The sequence below is a fragment of the Calliopsis andreniformis genome, chromosome 5, assembly GCF_051401765.1.
Source record: "Calliopsis andreniformis isolate RMS-2024a chromosome 5, iyCalAndr_principal, whole genome shotgun sequence".
Taxonomy (NCBI): Eukaryota; Metazoa; Arthropoda; class Insecta; order Hymenoptera; family Andrenidae; genus Calliopsis; species Calliopsis andreniformis.
The window spans coordinates 14,082,101-14,099,059 of record NC_135066.1 but is presented as its reverse complement, the minus strand read 5'-3'; the positions used below and the strand labels follow the sequence as shown (position 1 = coordinate 14,099,059).

At 32.6% G+C, this 16,959-nt stretch overlaps 1 protein-coding gene across 5 annotated transcripts in view; it reads left to right on the top strand.

Moving 5' to 3' along the window:
• Milt (trafficking kinesin-binding protein milt) overlaps window positions 1–16,959 on the top strand; it is a 39,920-nt gene that overhangs the window by 6,232 nt on the left and 16,729 nt on the right. The window contains exons 3-4 of one of the 5 annotated variants that reach the window (XM_076377804.1): window positions 4,249–4,353; window positions 4,988–5,092. In XM_076377804.1, coding sequence (XP_076233919.1) covers window positions 4,249–4,353; window positions 4,988–5,092 — 210 coding nt within the window. Of the gene's footprint in view, window positions 1–4,248; window positions 4,354–4,987; window positions 5,093–8,190; window positions 8,521–11,505; window positions 13,100–16,610; window positions 16,790–16,959 lie in introns of those variants that run through there. The other 4 variants (XM_076377801.1, XM_076377803.1, XM_076377802.1 and 1 more) reach the window with 4 other exon arrangements.

Here is a 16,959-nt window from a genome sequence, read left to right as displayed (position 1 = left end):
ATTAATCTCACTAATATATTCTGAAGAATTTCTTCAACTCATATGACGCAGATATGAACATGATGTTTTACTACATTATGCTAATTTTAACATCCGTCAGTTGTTAGATTTTCCTCTCTTTTTCAACAATTTACATTTCATTCCACGTTTAGTATAAGAGTGAATTTTGTACTGTGTGTTTGATAAGTTTTTGCTGTGATGGCCACTGCTACGTATTTCAGATTTTAGTATTTTAGCTATTGCATTGCTAGGCACTGAATTAAATTTTTTTTATGATAAATGAATATAGCAATAATAGCTAAAATAAGTTCCAGAAATTTTCATTGAAGGGACGATCGACTATTTTGCTTCGGAACATGCAGTTGTCAAAATGTCCTCTAATGCCAATGAAATCTTTTTTTAAATTGAAAACATCTTTAGTTAATATTTTGCATATAATTTTATTAATGATTGCCTCTTATAACATCAGTTTCTTTTTCCAATAGAAAAGTGTCTTTCTAACACAACAAATTTCTTTTATTTGTTACTATTTCTCAGCCCTCTAAACATTGATTTAGACAGTCTTTATGTAATACCATATCATAATACAATTGAAACAGTGTTTCGAGTGTTTGTGGTACATACACTGTTTCGAATCAGCTGACGGGATAATTTTACGATTCTGACGGTGGTGCAGAAATAGCAAAACGCACTTTGTTGCGTGGCTCCGAAAATAACCGACCTATAAAGGGTCGGTCATTTCGCGCTCCCCTAGAGTAGTGTCCATTTGTCCACTACCAAATTGGTCTAATCACTTAAATGAACTAGACAATCCTCCATATTTTTGGCACCTTCTCATTAAACTTCAGTATTCCAAACTTCATTGAGAAAATATCAAAGACTATCCCTCGATCTCATACTAGGCGGTCCCTCTTCTTCACAAACCTTTTCCAAAATTTTATTTTCCATCCTCTATGTAAATATTAATTTCAGTGTTCCTCCCATTTCGATACTATGTTCCAATTTCACTCTTAAATAGTAGATACAATTGATTGCTTAGAGATTCATTATTTGGTCATAAAAGTATCACACAAATTTCGGAAACTTTTTCACGATTTCCTTAAACGAAAGGACTCTCGTAAGCTAAAAGATAAGTACAGTTTGAGGAAGCAAAAAGGTATAGTATTCTTAGTCCATGTCTTTTTGATTTTGGAGAACTGGTCAACATTTAGTAGTCGTTTGGAGAAGGACCACCGTTTATGGATCAACTGGATCAGTAATCGTAGGTGTAATAGATAGAAATCAATCTTTTTGTAATCGATCTATTCAGGGTTCGGTAAAGAAACGAGATTGGCCTTTGGCCAATAGATTCGTTCTATTTCGTTCTGTCTATCCGCGCGCTAAGTTCCACCTCGACTCGTGTATCTGCTCGATCGTTTCCTTGACTGTCCAAAATTTTACGGACCTTTGCCTCTGCTGTATTTTGACAGCGTTTCGGTCGAAAACGAATACCAGTGGTGTTCATATTTCATCGAGAAAGTCAACACTGGTCGTGGAGTAATACAAAAAGTGTTCCGTGGAGTTCAATGCTGTAACTTTCTATAACTTGAACCGATGAACGTGCAATTGTTTTATCGCTAAATAGGATGTGATTATGACTTAAAGTCTCATACTATCAAATTACTTAAAATACGAAAAAGAATTCAGTATACTAGTGCCAGTTTTTGAATCGAAATCTTCCCTTTTTATTTAACTCTTTTTCGATATGCAAAGCCAATATGAAATTGTACGATTTGGTACATTACGCTTGTTTTTAGGATGTGATTACACAATTCTATATTTTATTAATTACTGAATACGTAACTCCATAGGGAATAGCTTTATCGAGGCAATAAACTCTTTGCTGTTGAAATAGTGAATTTTGTAGAGATCCTTGAGCACATAAATGAAGAAATACAATAACTGAAAATAGACATTGTAGGGAGTATAATATCAGTGTATTAACTCTGTTAAATTTTCAAGTAACTGTGCTCGAAAAAAGGGAATTATTTGAAATGAAAGAAGATGAATGAATATATAATTAGTGTGGAATAAAGGATTATGTACCTCGGTGGTGGTGCATCGAGTCGGCCTACTGGCCCTGTGAGGCTTAAAAAGATCCTTGAGAAAAAGGAAAGCATTCTTAACAAGTGGAGAGATGGTACGGTTTATTTTGTAATACATTTACGTGAACGTCATTCTGTTTTATTTTTAACTGTCTTATTCTATGAGGACGGCCAACGTTTCCCTAAACTTATACGACCATGAAAAATTTCTCATTTCTGTTGTATTTTATTTTATAAAGTACTCTTACTACTTTTGAATAAGAAACTAGGGCAAACATATCGAAAATGTTCATTTCAATGTGTTCTGTTTTTTAACATTCTAGAAAATATGATACTAAATTTTATTTAAACAGTTGACATGTGAATATGAATAAAAAAGTTAGAATAAAATTAAAATTTAAATAGTCTCCCATAAGTATAATGTTAGGGAAAATCCTTAATATTTTTAGGATCAAGAAGATGAAATATAAAAAAATATTAAATCTAGATTTAAGAAAGTTTGATATTTTTTTAATGGTTTTTAGAATCGCTACTTTATCGAATATACTCGGTTCTGTTATCATTTGAGATTAGATTTTTACTTCGTGCATTGACCACTGTGTGGCAGCACCAGTAACATTGGTCCATATACTCAGTGAGTCATATAAAATGAAATAATTTGTATCCCACAAAAAGTACAGGCAGTAATAAATATATTTCGTATTTTTGACAGACTTTGCTATCAAATATAATACCAATTACGTTATTTCATAATTTAATGAATTTCAAAATACTAAGAAATTAATTTATTAAATTATATTACAGGGGTATTTTTTGAGATATTCATGTCTCTTGAAAAACATCATATAAATTATTATCCAATATTAAAAATTTTATTTATGGTACTAATTGAACGAGATTGATTTCAAACGCTTTTTAAAACACATTTAATCAAGTATATTGCCTGTATAAAAAGTTAATAGCAAAAAAATTGTATGTTATGATTTCGAACGCTGTATATATCAATACTTATTACTAATGTTATAGAAAAGAATTGAAATTTATAAATACTTCGAAAATATAGAATCATTGATAAGTACAGATTCAGATTGTTAAAAAAAAGCATTTGTAAATTTCTTTTTACCTTAACATTATAAATATTGTATTTTCCACCTTCTGCAACTGTTTCGATATTTCAAACCAAAGACACGAGACAAACTTTCCATAACAAAAATTAAAAGTTTCTTTAATCCAATTATTACGTAATAGTGAGCATAAATCTTTTCTCCCCCAAATGAGAAAAAACGTTTAAATAAATCGCTTGTTTAATTAATTAGGGATATCATTGTCGGGTGATATGCTTGTCGATCAGATTGAGTGTCAGTGCAAGTGGCTTCATGTTTCCAGTTAATGTAGCTTGGCGGTATGCAGTAAAATCGATTACACCAGTGCTTCTCATTAAAGCAATCCATTTATCGAAAATAAAAGACCTAATAAGTCACGGATTCACTTTTAAATAATAATATAAAACTCGGTATTTTATTTCTTCTTTCTTCCAAGACCATCTCTTGCCATTGAATTTCCTCTTTATTGGCAAATAATCCTCTGATCGATCGATCTAGCGATCTGCAACAGGAAAAATTTGAGAAACACTATTTCATACCTAACACAGTATCCCTGCATAATAGATATTGTCTTTGTACGTGTGAGCACCACGGTTGGATGACCGTAGTATGAGAAACCAAATGGCATAGAAAAGAGTCACTTTCCAGCTGCATAGTTATACGTTAGCAGAAAGAAAAATATGATAAAGACTTTTTTATAGCTGTACCATGAAATCTATCTATCGTTTGAAACATAAACTTAAACTCTTATATTTTTCAAACAAACAAATTTGCTAATTTTTATATAAAAAGTTCAGATAAATTGAATAAATTTCGTTACATAAAATGATAAAAAATTACTACAATCGTTGTTGTGCGTAATTATGCATAAAATATATATATATACATATAAGTAGATCACGTCTAATAATATTAATGAGGATGGAGATGTAGAAAAAATGTTTGAGTAATTAAAAATGAAAAGCTCATAACTGTAAACGGAATAAAGATTCAGTAGTTAAGTTTCAAATTTATATAAAGTAACATTAAAATATGCTGTAAATGATATGAATTTATTATAGAGGTCTGCAGCGGAGGTGAACTACCGGAAGTCGAGATCATCAGCCTATTAGAGGAACAAATACCTAGGTACCGTCTACGAGCTGATACTCTTACTCAATTTCAAGGTAAATATTTACACAACTTACTATTTATACTCAAGACTTTAATAAGTGTCTATACTCCATTTTGTTTGATATTAAAACTCTTGAAGAATGCTTATCATGACTATCAAAATATCGCTTTTGCTTTAAAGATACGAAATTGTCAAAAATAAAATTATTTATAGCGGTCAAGGATACGCAATATAGTTAACAAAGTTTAATATTCAGTCCTTTTTGGAATTCATACGATACTAATGATGTAATGATACATTCTTACTAACTGATTTTTAGTTGAAAGTTAATCTCTCAATCACATAAGTTTCATTCGAATGTTAAGACGCTTAAGTAATTGAAATATCAAATTTTTTAAATAAATTTGGAAATTTTACAAATTTTTGTAAAATATAAACTGAATAATTTGATTACATAATATAATTGTCGAACGTGCAAAAGACTAAAGCTTACATAATCTTTGTTGTTAAATTCAGGATTTATGAGACATGCACAATGATTTATTAGATAGTTATATATAATGATTTATTAGATATACAATGGAATATACATCCTTTGAAGCAAGAAATTCATTAATATTTTTGTACACCTTTGGTTTCAGATTAACTACTAATATTTGAACATACATTTTGTTTCCCGCATTTAGGATACGAGAACGCTGATTGGTTTATTCCATCGCCAGCACTAAAACCAGTTGACGTTGATTTAAAATTGTCACCGGACCAAATCCGGGAGACTCTTAACTACTTTAGTAAGTAACAGCTTGAATTCATTTTTTGTTGCTATCTATTTTCTTTTGTGATCCCACGCGTATGTAAAATTGTACAGGAAGTGGTAATCTATAGGTATAGTCTTGGAGAATGAATAAAATTATCTATATTACAAATATCAGCTTGTAAAACTGTGCTTCTAAGAATACATAATTTTTTTGAGATCAAACAATGTATCTTCTTGGAAATGTACCTAAGGTAACGTTTACAACCATTTAAAAACAAACTATTGCACGCTTTTAGACTAATATTGGTCTGATCTTATTCTTTGAAACAAGTATGTTTACTATTTTTGGATTGCTCTATATTATTGATTCGAATGAAGCCTGAGCTCTTGAATTAAAAAGGCTAAATACTTTTTAAAAATATTAGTTTTTCAGTATACATCTATTCATTAGGAATTTTGTATTCCTTTTGATAAATTTGTTTGGCACCTACAGTTTGTACTTATATTTTACTTGCTTCTTGTACACTTATTAATCGATACAGGTAAGCATTGCTCACTGAACTCTTGCAAATTAAATCTTCATCAAATCTTATTTTTGCTATAATGATGCATTCAAATATTTACAAATTATAAATCGTGCAAGCAACTAACAAGTTTAGAAAAAATATTTCACATTTAATGCATGTGACTATAACGATGCAAGAAATGGCTTGACGGTTCAACGTTATGTTTATTTCGATAATATTAAGTTCTGTACGTATAATGTTTATTCTATGCTTGATACATTCCAACGAAATAAATTAAAATGCTAGTTATAGATTATAGGTCTACATTAAAAAATATAAACTTGAAAAAAGGTCAGAAAATTAAAAAGTGCCAACATCCTTTTCTGACATTTTAGCAAACTTATTGACATTATCAAATATTTGATAATTTGTAGGGTTTCATTTATTTTTGAAACTACCATCCTGGGATTGGGCAGAAGTTTATTGTTTGTTATTCCAAATTTTCGAGGTCGTCTATGGTGCAGTTTCTTCATTTTTTGAAGAAAATGTGCAATAAGAAAACAGTCACATGTTTAGTTCCAAAATTGCAAACGTTTTATCATAAAATTGCTAATCCCGCTTATCTTTATCGTAAATCATATTTACAGGCTATAAGCTAATCTATTTTCTTGAACTGACAAGAAGGTATTTTCAACGATAAAAGTCCAGTTTTATCGTTCATTTGTTATCAGTATTTTGCGATAATGCTCTGTCATTTTTACTATTATTTTTAAAATTATTTATATAAAAACATTCTTTCAGTAAAATTAAATATTTTAATCAAATTAATTTCGTTCATATCGAATCCAATCAATTTTTTCTTTCAACATTTATCGTATGACCTAAATACTGCATATGTTATTATCAGATTATCTAGTAACTTTTTTAGTAATAGTTGAATTTTTTGATTCGGAATCAAGGTATGAAAAACATTAGCTCCTATAAAAATTCTTCGTTACACCTTTAGGTCATATATGAAACTTTTACAGTTCTGATATCTATGAATACATAAACAATGCCCAAATTATTTGTAACAGACAAACCTAAAAAAAAAAAACGATTCGAAGTATTTGAGAGCACATAATACTTAAAGAAAATAGAAAAAAATTTTGAAATTGCCGTGAAAATAAGATGAAACAGAGGGTGTTCGGCTTCAGTATAATAGGTGAAGTCAATTATCGCAGGGGGGGTGTGTTATTTGACCCATAATGAATAAAAGCGACGCTGACCACACGTTAGGGGACATTTTTTAAAGGATAGGAAGCCTTAAACAGCGACAGGTGTATCAAAGACTCGAATTTCTAATATAAAAATATCTTCCAACTTTGTGCACGTACAATGTCTTAATACATCATTTAATAAAAATCATAGTTGAACTTTTTCATAAGGGAAAGCCACAAAAAGTGAGAAAATCAATTTCAACATGAAATAGAAAATCAAGAATTTTAACCAAAAACTATTGTACAAGTTATCGAAATGGTTTGTCAAAAATTTAAGTACAAATTGTTCACACTGTTATTAAATATTTTAAGTGTACATTTTCTCGTTACAGACTCATTACTTATTAGCTTAACGATGTTTCTGAGAAAGACTGTTTATGTAGCAGTCTTTTTTACCTTGTTTTTAAGGATTCGTGAAAACAAAGCTCATTTGCTCCAAACAGTTTCAAAATATGCTCAATTTAGCAACGAGAGAACGTTATATCTTCATCGTAAAATTTTTTTTAATTATACTTCGAAAATTAGTCATATATTTCTACGAATTTTTTTCATAAAAAAGTAATTTACTACTGTTATACATATTTAACAGTCAAAACAGATTTAACATTTCTTTAGTAATCATATTTCTAAGCAGCATTCATCCGCACTAAACAGGTGCTAATACTCATAGTGTCATTTTGAACACCTTGTTCTCTGAACTTTAACCTTCAGAAACCCAAATGTTTGAAATTGTTACTCTTTGAAACCGACACAAGCTCAAAATGACCCAGTGTTGATTAGGTGAGAGTTAATGTCAGCATTTCTGTGGCTGTAAAACAAAACGACCTATGTCACATTTTCAAGAAATTCGAGTTAAGTCCTTAATGTACAATTTATATCTTCATAAAGAAGAAAGAACACTAAAAGAACTTTTTCGTTTAAAAATAAGAATTCGAGAAGACATAAATCTATAATACATTATTAAACGTTTCAAATGCCAATATCTCGGAAACAGAAACATGTGACTTAGGTAATTTTGCCTTGCAACCACAGATTTATTTACCCTATTATTTCCTTTTATATAAGCAACCACAGTAAATAGCCAATTCGAAAAAATGAAAACATTTTGTCACGATAATATTTATGAATCGTTTGCGGAAAATCTCCCTCGTTCCTTATTTAAAGTAACATTTTACGCGTCGTTGATAACACGCCGCGTTTAATTAGGCGGGCTTCTGGTGGGCACCCAATCAGAGCAGCCGTCTGGAAAAGTCGCTGACCAATCAGAGCGCTCGACCCGGCACTGCTTCTGGAGCTTCAATGGTGCACTTTAGTCGCCGCTCGTCCTCCACGTTGGAAGGACGTCGAGCGTCTGTCTCTGTCGTTAATGTCATAAAGCTGCTTTAATCCTTCCGCATGGAGATCAACGAACTTTCTTAAAGTGTGTTCTGTGCGTTAAGGAGATATACACCTTCGTGAATCGAGCACTGTGAGATGATTGTTAAAAGTGAATGAATAATTTAGTGTATTTTCTTTCTTGCCCACTTGGCTCCTTTTTGCGATATACCATCGATGATCAGATTATGCGTAACTTGCCTCTTATCATAGGCAAAGTTCACGATACGTTCGATGCGTCAACGAAAAGTCGCAATGGGTCGCTTATATATCGGGCGTAGCAATTTTGCAACGAAACTTTGAAACAGTCGCTATTCCCAAGGGTAAATTGAGGAGTGAAATGTGGAGTTTGGGGTGATTGACACGATGTCGTTAATTGTGTTAAGCTGATCGCATAATGTGCGAATTTCGATTGATAGATTGTACCAGTAACGCCCCGAGTGTGGTCTCGGTTGTCGGTCTTCTGCTAGATTCAGGCGAGATTTTTCAACGTTTTTAAAGATTTCTGTATGAAGGTCGTTGATAGAGAAGTTTCAGTGGAATGTTCTTTTTTAAGGTGAACGAAGAAATATGCGAAACATTTCTCGCATATTTTTATTATTTATTATTATGAAAGCCTGACGTTTTTATTTAGGTTAGGTTAGAGTGACTTTCTACAATAATACTTCTTTTTGTTGTTTAATTAAAGAGATTGCTATCTTTTTTATGTTAAAGAATTGTGCTCATTATGTTAGAATATACGGTTTTCTAATTTCAGTTAAGTAATGAGTTAAAATGATTAAGAAATTACGGACATTAATAGCACGCGCCCATACTGAGTTAGGTTAGGTCCGTAAAAATACGACGTATCGCCGAGATATTATCTCGAACCTTTTCTATAGTACGTGACAAACTATGTTACGTGCGATTATATCACTATTGTTATGTTTTTGTTTCTAACAGGACTCTACTTATATCGAAGTGATAACAGTTATGATCTTCACGAAATACTTCGTTCAACGACTTTGGAGCACTCAGAAAAATTAGTCGTATCTTGGTTTTGTTTTAATTGAATTAGTTATTTTACATTGTAATCAAAGTAATTTTTACTAATTATTTTTTTAATGAAAAGGGAACTTTAGTTATTTGAATATTTTAAAATTTCCTCGATACTCTATGTGGACCTTATTTGCCATTGTTATACAAGTATGTAGCATTTGTTTTATCTTTGTAAACAAATTAATAACAGACCGATAAATATAGAAAATTATATTAGAAATATTTAATATTTAAGCAAACAATTTACTTACATACCAAAGTGATGAATCGTGTATATTTGCGCATTCGATTCGATACACATTTGTAGATAATTAATAATAATTGTGAAAAGCTAACTTTTTTTTTGAGATTAAAAGTATTGTTATAATTTGATCAATTTTTAACAAATTTACAATGCAATACTATAGATAGAAATTTTTATTTTTATTTCAATTCTCCATTCTTTTGTCGATCTCAGAATTTTACTTTTTTCTTACAATTTTACGAGAAAAAGTATCTAACACATCGGGCGAGCGCGATTTGAATAAATTTTCAATAGTTATGCAATTTGTTTGGATGGTTCGCGGTTATGAGGGTCGCCTTCGTGGTTCTAGAGCAGAAACAGAAACATTAGGTGTTCTAACGCGTTAATCGACAGATATTCATGCGCTCCGATTATTTTATGCATTTCTAGCCTTTTATAGGTGCTTATACATAGTTTGAGGAAGGTAGCGATATGCAATATAGCCCTAACTACATAAAATTCTCTTTCTCAATACTTAACAATGTTTGGTATCTTTATGTCGTATTAATTCAGAGCAATTTAACCTAAGTCAAATAATAAATCATGGTTAAAAATAAGAGAATAGCAGTTTTTCTGTATCATAATTTAAATGATAGGTTTTGCATTCGTTTATGTTAGTTTTATTACTCTAGATTGTTAAAGGTGATTAACCTCCTTTTATCAGTATCACATTTCAAAATATTGACCATTCTATTATATTTAGTAAAGTTGTTAAACAATATCGTTACAACTCTTATCAAACAATTCTTTTTTTTTTATTGTAAGTAAATATTTAACGTCGCACCGACTTCTAAGCAATTAGCAACGAAACACGAAGTTAAGCTTAACGTTTACCAACAAGCATTAGTTCTCCTTTTCTAAGAATTTCGATCCAAGGTAACATTCACGTGGATCATTCTTCGAATACTTTTCAGTCAGAATCCAACGCTCAAAATGAGAACAAGTTTCCCAGGTAGGTTGAATCTATTCAGTCCCTAAGGTTTCATCGAGGCATTGCGTAATAATCGTTAGGCGATCAATTAAGGCTCCGCTTGTTAGAGAAAAACCATGTAATTCTTTTAGGTGCGTTTCCTTTCGTGTGGTTCAACGGTTTCTCATAGAAGGTAGCGTACAAATTAAAAGGTAGTTGGGAGAAAATACTAGGCATAATGACTTATTGTTTTTGAAATTGCATTAGAATTCTTTCACACCAATTCACTGACCCCTTTCAGTCCCATTAATGTATGTAATTAATCAGAGTGCTTAATGATTTTACATCGGGTATTCAATTTACGATTCGATGCAAGATTCGTAGAAAATTTAAATTTCTCTGGCTCCTGGGATATTTGTGTCATCTATTAGAGAACAGTTCCTCAACTTTCTTCACGTTTCTTAATCTGTTCCCTTGAATGCTAATTAATACATAGTATACAAACGTCAGGATGTAGTCTTCAATCCATCAAATTTTGAAATAATTGTCAGCATGGAAATCTGTTTACTTTCTTAAAGTACTTCCCATAATGAATTTTTCTCACTGCTGCCAGAAGTTGACAATATATTCGTGTTCACATACAATACTTGCAACAACGCGGAAGTTCTGTCTGCACTAATTAAAGATATATGCAACATAAATTCATAGGTTGAAGAGAAATTTGTAGGCAACTCTTGTTGATAGAAGAATAGTAGAAGAATGTAGAACTAGGGCTCTTCGTTGTAGTTAATTAACTTTTTATCACGCATGTAGAACTTACAAACTAAAACAAAATGCTATATATATGAACAAGATATTTTCAAATTGTGGTATAAAAATTTATCAATTGTCCTGTAATCGAATAATCAAAGAGATATTATAAAAATTCTAAATTGGTTGATTTTTAAATCCCTTTAAATTAGTTTTTATTACCAATTTTCGTTAAGATAAGCAAATGATCCAGTTTAAAACGAAAACAAAATTTCTTTATCAAAGCACTGATTGTATCTCCTTTATTCTTTTAGATAAAAGGGGTTCCATCGGAAAGATTAAAATTCTCTCAATTAAGCCTCATTTTTCGACAACATTCCATTATGGTTACAGATGTATTTTGTCCAAGGTGCCTCGTTCTTATGCATTTTGTATTTTGTCTAAACGACACGTACCTGTGACACTATATCGTCAATACCGAGAAAAAATACGTGATCGATAGCATGAGTGACTTACCGTTATCTACGTTGCTTTATCGATTCAATGATCGTTCCTATTGGAGCCTTTGATAAATCGTTTTGCTTCCAATATTACTGCGCAGTCTCATTCCTTCGAATTCCAATTGATCTTTTTAATTCGAGTACAGATACACTCTCAATTCTCATTGGCAATATTCGTCAAATCTGATAAAGAAACGTAGGTATATAAACCAACGCTTCTGTCATCGAAACTTTTAAAGACACCTCAGCAGGGAACATTCTAAACACGAAACAAAATTAACGACATCGTTTCAAAGTTATCGTTGCAAAAATCGAGCCGCTCGACAATCTTCTAACGAAAATTTTCGTAACGAAGGGAAACGATAGGCAGACTCCACGAAAGAAAATCATTGCTGGATCCTCGCAAGCAGCCTACTGATTACAGGTCTCGATCGCCTGAAGATCGAGAGATAATTATGATGACATGAGCAACGACCGCGATTCCGGAGAATCATACCGACTGACCGAAAAGTTGGACGAAGCCTCATGTGCAACAGGGGTTCAAGAACCGAGCGAAGAACATTCTTCGAGAACGACTGACCATCGCAATGTCCCTCACCAGACAGCCGAGGCCCGCTCGAGGAGCGAGAAAGGAAGCTCTCTCGAATCGGCGCAATTTCTCCATAGAATGGCACAGAATTCCCAGGGAGATTCATCTTGGAAGACAATCGACCGTTCTCAGGTTAATGCCGCTTCGAGAACTGGCGAAAGTCTTCGGCTGGATATCGCAGCCGCATCAGGAAGTTCTTTGTGGGGGACGAACGAAAACTTCATGAGACGAAGTTACCTCGGAATGGTCTGGTCGCCGCCGAAGGAAACCACCTCGAAGCCGCGCGAGTTTCAGCTTTCCCTAGGTGTCCAGGATAGACCATCGAACCGACCTGGAGATGAGTGCCTTTGGAGTCCAGAAGCGAGGTTGAACGCTGGGGGAACGGATGATTCGAGCGCCTCGAAGGAACAGTCGCCAGAGACTGGGGGATCGTTGACGCCCTGGAAACTGAATAGTCGAGAAAAATTATCGTTGAAACTGAACTCCAGCTCGCCTCGAACCCCGCCGACCTTCACCAGTCTGGCTCTGGACGTTTCGTGTGCTGGCATAAACGCTTCCAGCCTTCACGATCGTGAATCCTCGAAGAAGACTCAGAGGAACGATCCCCCAGAGTTTTGGGAAGAATTTAGCGTTGTCGAGTGTCTCGATAGAAAACTGGCGACGAACGACTGCAGCACGCCGGAAGAGAGGGTCGAGGCTCTGAGGGAGGTCCTGGCGGAGACTGACATCCACGAGGGAGATGGAGCCGTGTCTGATTTTCTATTCCATGTTGCCAGGACGAAATACGGGAAGATTTATATCAGGGTTATTAGAACGATGCTTCTGAATCGAGGTAGGATATGAATAATTGAAGTTTATTGATCTATCTCATTTTTGCTGCGAAACTGGACCGCGGTCTTTGCGGGTGGGAATGAGTGGGAAGCAGAGGGGAGTCTGAGGTGGAATTATTTTTGTTGTTATTCAGATATCACAGTCCAGCATTGTTGGCCGTAAACTCGCGGACAGGGTATTAATAACGAGCTTATGGAGTGTGTGGAATGTGCTTCTGAAGTTGGTTCATGTGCTGATAACTGGTTCGACGTTTGCTCAATGGGAAAAGGGGGGACAATGAAATTCAGTTTTATGATTGGAAAACCTGTTTTATTCTTTGGGTTTTATAGGGGGTGGCAAACATTAATATTTAAACGTGGCTTTGATTATATGCAATACAAAAGTTTTGGTATACGAAAAGTTGACCCACAATACAAATAGTTTTCCTGTATTTATTTTGCAATGATTACTGCATCACTCATTTATAGACTATAAATTTATTATTAATATTTATGCGTAATTAGGTAACAATTTTCATGAAATACTTTCACCTCTAAATTATTTGAAATTATTTGTTTCACTGGCATATATTATATTATTCATATATGTCTCATTTTTCACAATAACTGATCAGTAGCATTTATTAAAATTCTTTTATTAATATTCTCACTAATCACAGAACTACACAACAATATTCTACGTATCTTTAGTGTGATGTTGAGACGCTTCAGTGATTATTTCGATTTCGATCATGATAAACAGATACTTTAGGCATGTAAATACACACGGGTAAAAAAACATTCTGATATCACGGACAATGGTAGTGTTCTAGATTCTAGGCAATCACGTAACATTTGAATACTGAACAAGAAATGAAACGCGATTTCGAACTTCCTTCTTTTTTTCAGTTGGCGGTTGAGTTATACTTTCATTTACCTTCATTTCATCGAGTTTCGTTTCTCTACTTGAAAATCATTGACCGAGTACGATCAACGAAATAGAACCAATGTTTCGGCTTATCTTCCAGTTCCGTTTACTCGTTCGATACATTTTCTTTAATTAGTTTCTGAGAAAATCTTATAGAAAACGCTTCGGAATAACGCTAAATTTAATCAGCTGGCAGAAAACGTGTGCAGAAAGTTTTTAATGGTATTTGCTAATCGTTAAATGAACGCACGTAAACGTTCAACGCACTGGATGAGAAAATATACAGACCTAAGATTTATGAAGTTCCCGTTAATTTTCTTTTAAATCTCACGCGGTTTCGCATAAATAATACAAACACGGAAATTGTTTCTATTGAATTCGGTGAAAGTAATCAAATTGGAAAGAAAAACTGTTGAAGCAAACGACTTCCTTATTGAACGTATAAAAATACATTCGCCGTTTTTTTAGGAACAAGTATGAATGAGTAGTAATACGAGATATGAGTTTTAAAATTTTATTCAATTTTAAATCAAATTTTATTCAATCAAGATATCAGATTTATATATTCTTTACTTCTTCAAGGTTAATTTGGAGTTAACTTTGTATCGATACGAGTTCCTTAATGAACTTTACTGTATATTAAGAAACGCATAAAACTGTAATTGAAATATTCTGCATTCAAATTTTTTACTGTTTTTCTCAATGATTTTTCTTATTTGTTATTTTCAATTCATAAATGCCGCATTTAATCAAAAGAGATGTTGTTATCTCCAACTGAAGCATCTTACCTTTAGGTTTTAATCCTAGGTCATGGTTGTCCTTGAAATGTCCACTTACGTAACTTATCGTACTACAAAGATTACGAAGTACGCTCACGGACAAAATGTAAATAACTACTTGATAAGAAAAAAGGTTTCATAAAGGAATGTCATACATCTGATACGAGTAGTGATTTATAAAATGGAAATTAATTTCTCATTATCATAATTGTGAACACTAAACAAATATATGTTTCAAGTTTTCGAAAACGATTGCTATATATTACCTTTACAGAAGATTTTTTTCGTGGTTTAAAAAATTTATTTATTTTTTTGAATATTTATAGTATTATTTTGTTTATTTATATTTTATTTGCAATTAATTCCAAATTTTCTTAATTTTATTATTATCGTTTGTAATTATTTATAAACAGTTTTATTAAATCATTATAATTAAACATAGTATTCTTATTCAGAATTAAACAATTTAAATAAAGCAGTATCAATCAAATGAATGAGAGATTCTTGAGATAGATTTATGAATCAATTTTTTATGGATAGTCACTGGTTCTTAACTTTGCATAACTTCTCACCGACAAGTGCCGAGAAGTGTGATCGTTAATGAGATGAAATGAGTGCTGAATTCGTATTATAATGAAGTAATTCAAATACGTAATTAAAATAGGTTTGAACTTTCACACGTTTAATAACTTGCCTGTTACTTCAACAGTTTCGTGCTCGTACCGTTCCTTTTGATTACCTGCGCGAATTCATCGACCTATTTCGTTCGATTAGTAACGTTGCTTTAATTAATTATTTATTCCAGCAACTATGCACTGCCTGTGCCAATACAGAAACGCTACTTTAAGGCTATTGGTACTATAGGAATACTTGTATTTAAAAAGAGAAGGTAAAAAGGGGTTTAAAAAAATCCAAGTTATATTAATTTTATCTATTAAATATGGTAAACGTAATTTCTTACATAAATAACAAAAATGTCTTAAATAAATAACAATTATTTCTTGATATTCCTTCAAATTATTCTTATTAGAATTTCATAGAGAAGACGATAGCCAATTAATTAAGCGAAAAGTACTATTTTAATAATAGCGTGCTGACATTTCAACGGAAAGGAAATCGATAGCATGATATGCAACGCGCGTGTAAGATCAAAAGTGAACGGAATCATGAAGACTACCGACAATTCTGTGACTTCACCTCAAGGCAACGAGCCAGAGATTTTTGGCGAATTATTAATAGTTTTCTCTCTCGAGAGCAAACCATAGCTTATTGTAAAGCTATTTGAACGAATCTACAGCAGTCAAGCTTGAATTGAAATCGTTGAACCTAGACGTCGGAGTGTTATCGACAGAAAGAATTATTGGAAGTTTTTCTAGCGGTCTTAAAATCGCTTCTAGGAAATCTGTAATGCACAAGTCATCGCGTACTAAAGGAATTATTATAAAAAATTCTAATAGATAACGTCACTACTTAAAAGAAAATCTGAAACAAAAAATATGCATACTTATAAATTAAGTCGGAACCATTTAACACTACAAACAGTTAAAATTGTTATACTAAGAATAGTTTCATTGCAAAATATTATCCTAACAACAGTATTTTTTACTTTAAAAAAGATATAGTTGAATCTTACACAATTTACATTTGTATATCATCAGATTTCATTATTTTCTGTTTCTAACGAAGCTTAAATTCTCCAAATTTTGAAATCTCGTTCGAATTTCCCTCCCGCACGCTGTCGTCTGCGCATGCTGCGCGCGCAGCGTGCTTCTGACAGCTATGCGTCATGGCGCCGTAGAAATTACATCGTTTGTTTCGTTTCGAGTTGTTCACGTGTTTCCAAATGATAAAGCGTAGTCCTTTCATCGTCTAGCGTGCACAAACCATTAATCAGTACGTTTACTAGTGTTTGCATGAACAGTTAATTATAAAACGTAAAGAAAATCAGTGAAATGTGCCCGGTGAATCCTCTGACGTCAGAGGTGAAGATCCAAGTGTGTTGAATGGTAAGTATTTACTCTAAAAGTAGTCGAGCATTTTACAAATAAAATATTCTGTCCTATACAAATTGATTAACAAATAGTATTTACAATTTTTATTGTATATCCTTTCGATCGGCAATGCTCTTACTCATTGTTTTGATAAGTAAGTCTTTCCTTATTGAAAAATATACTTG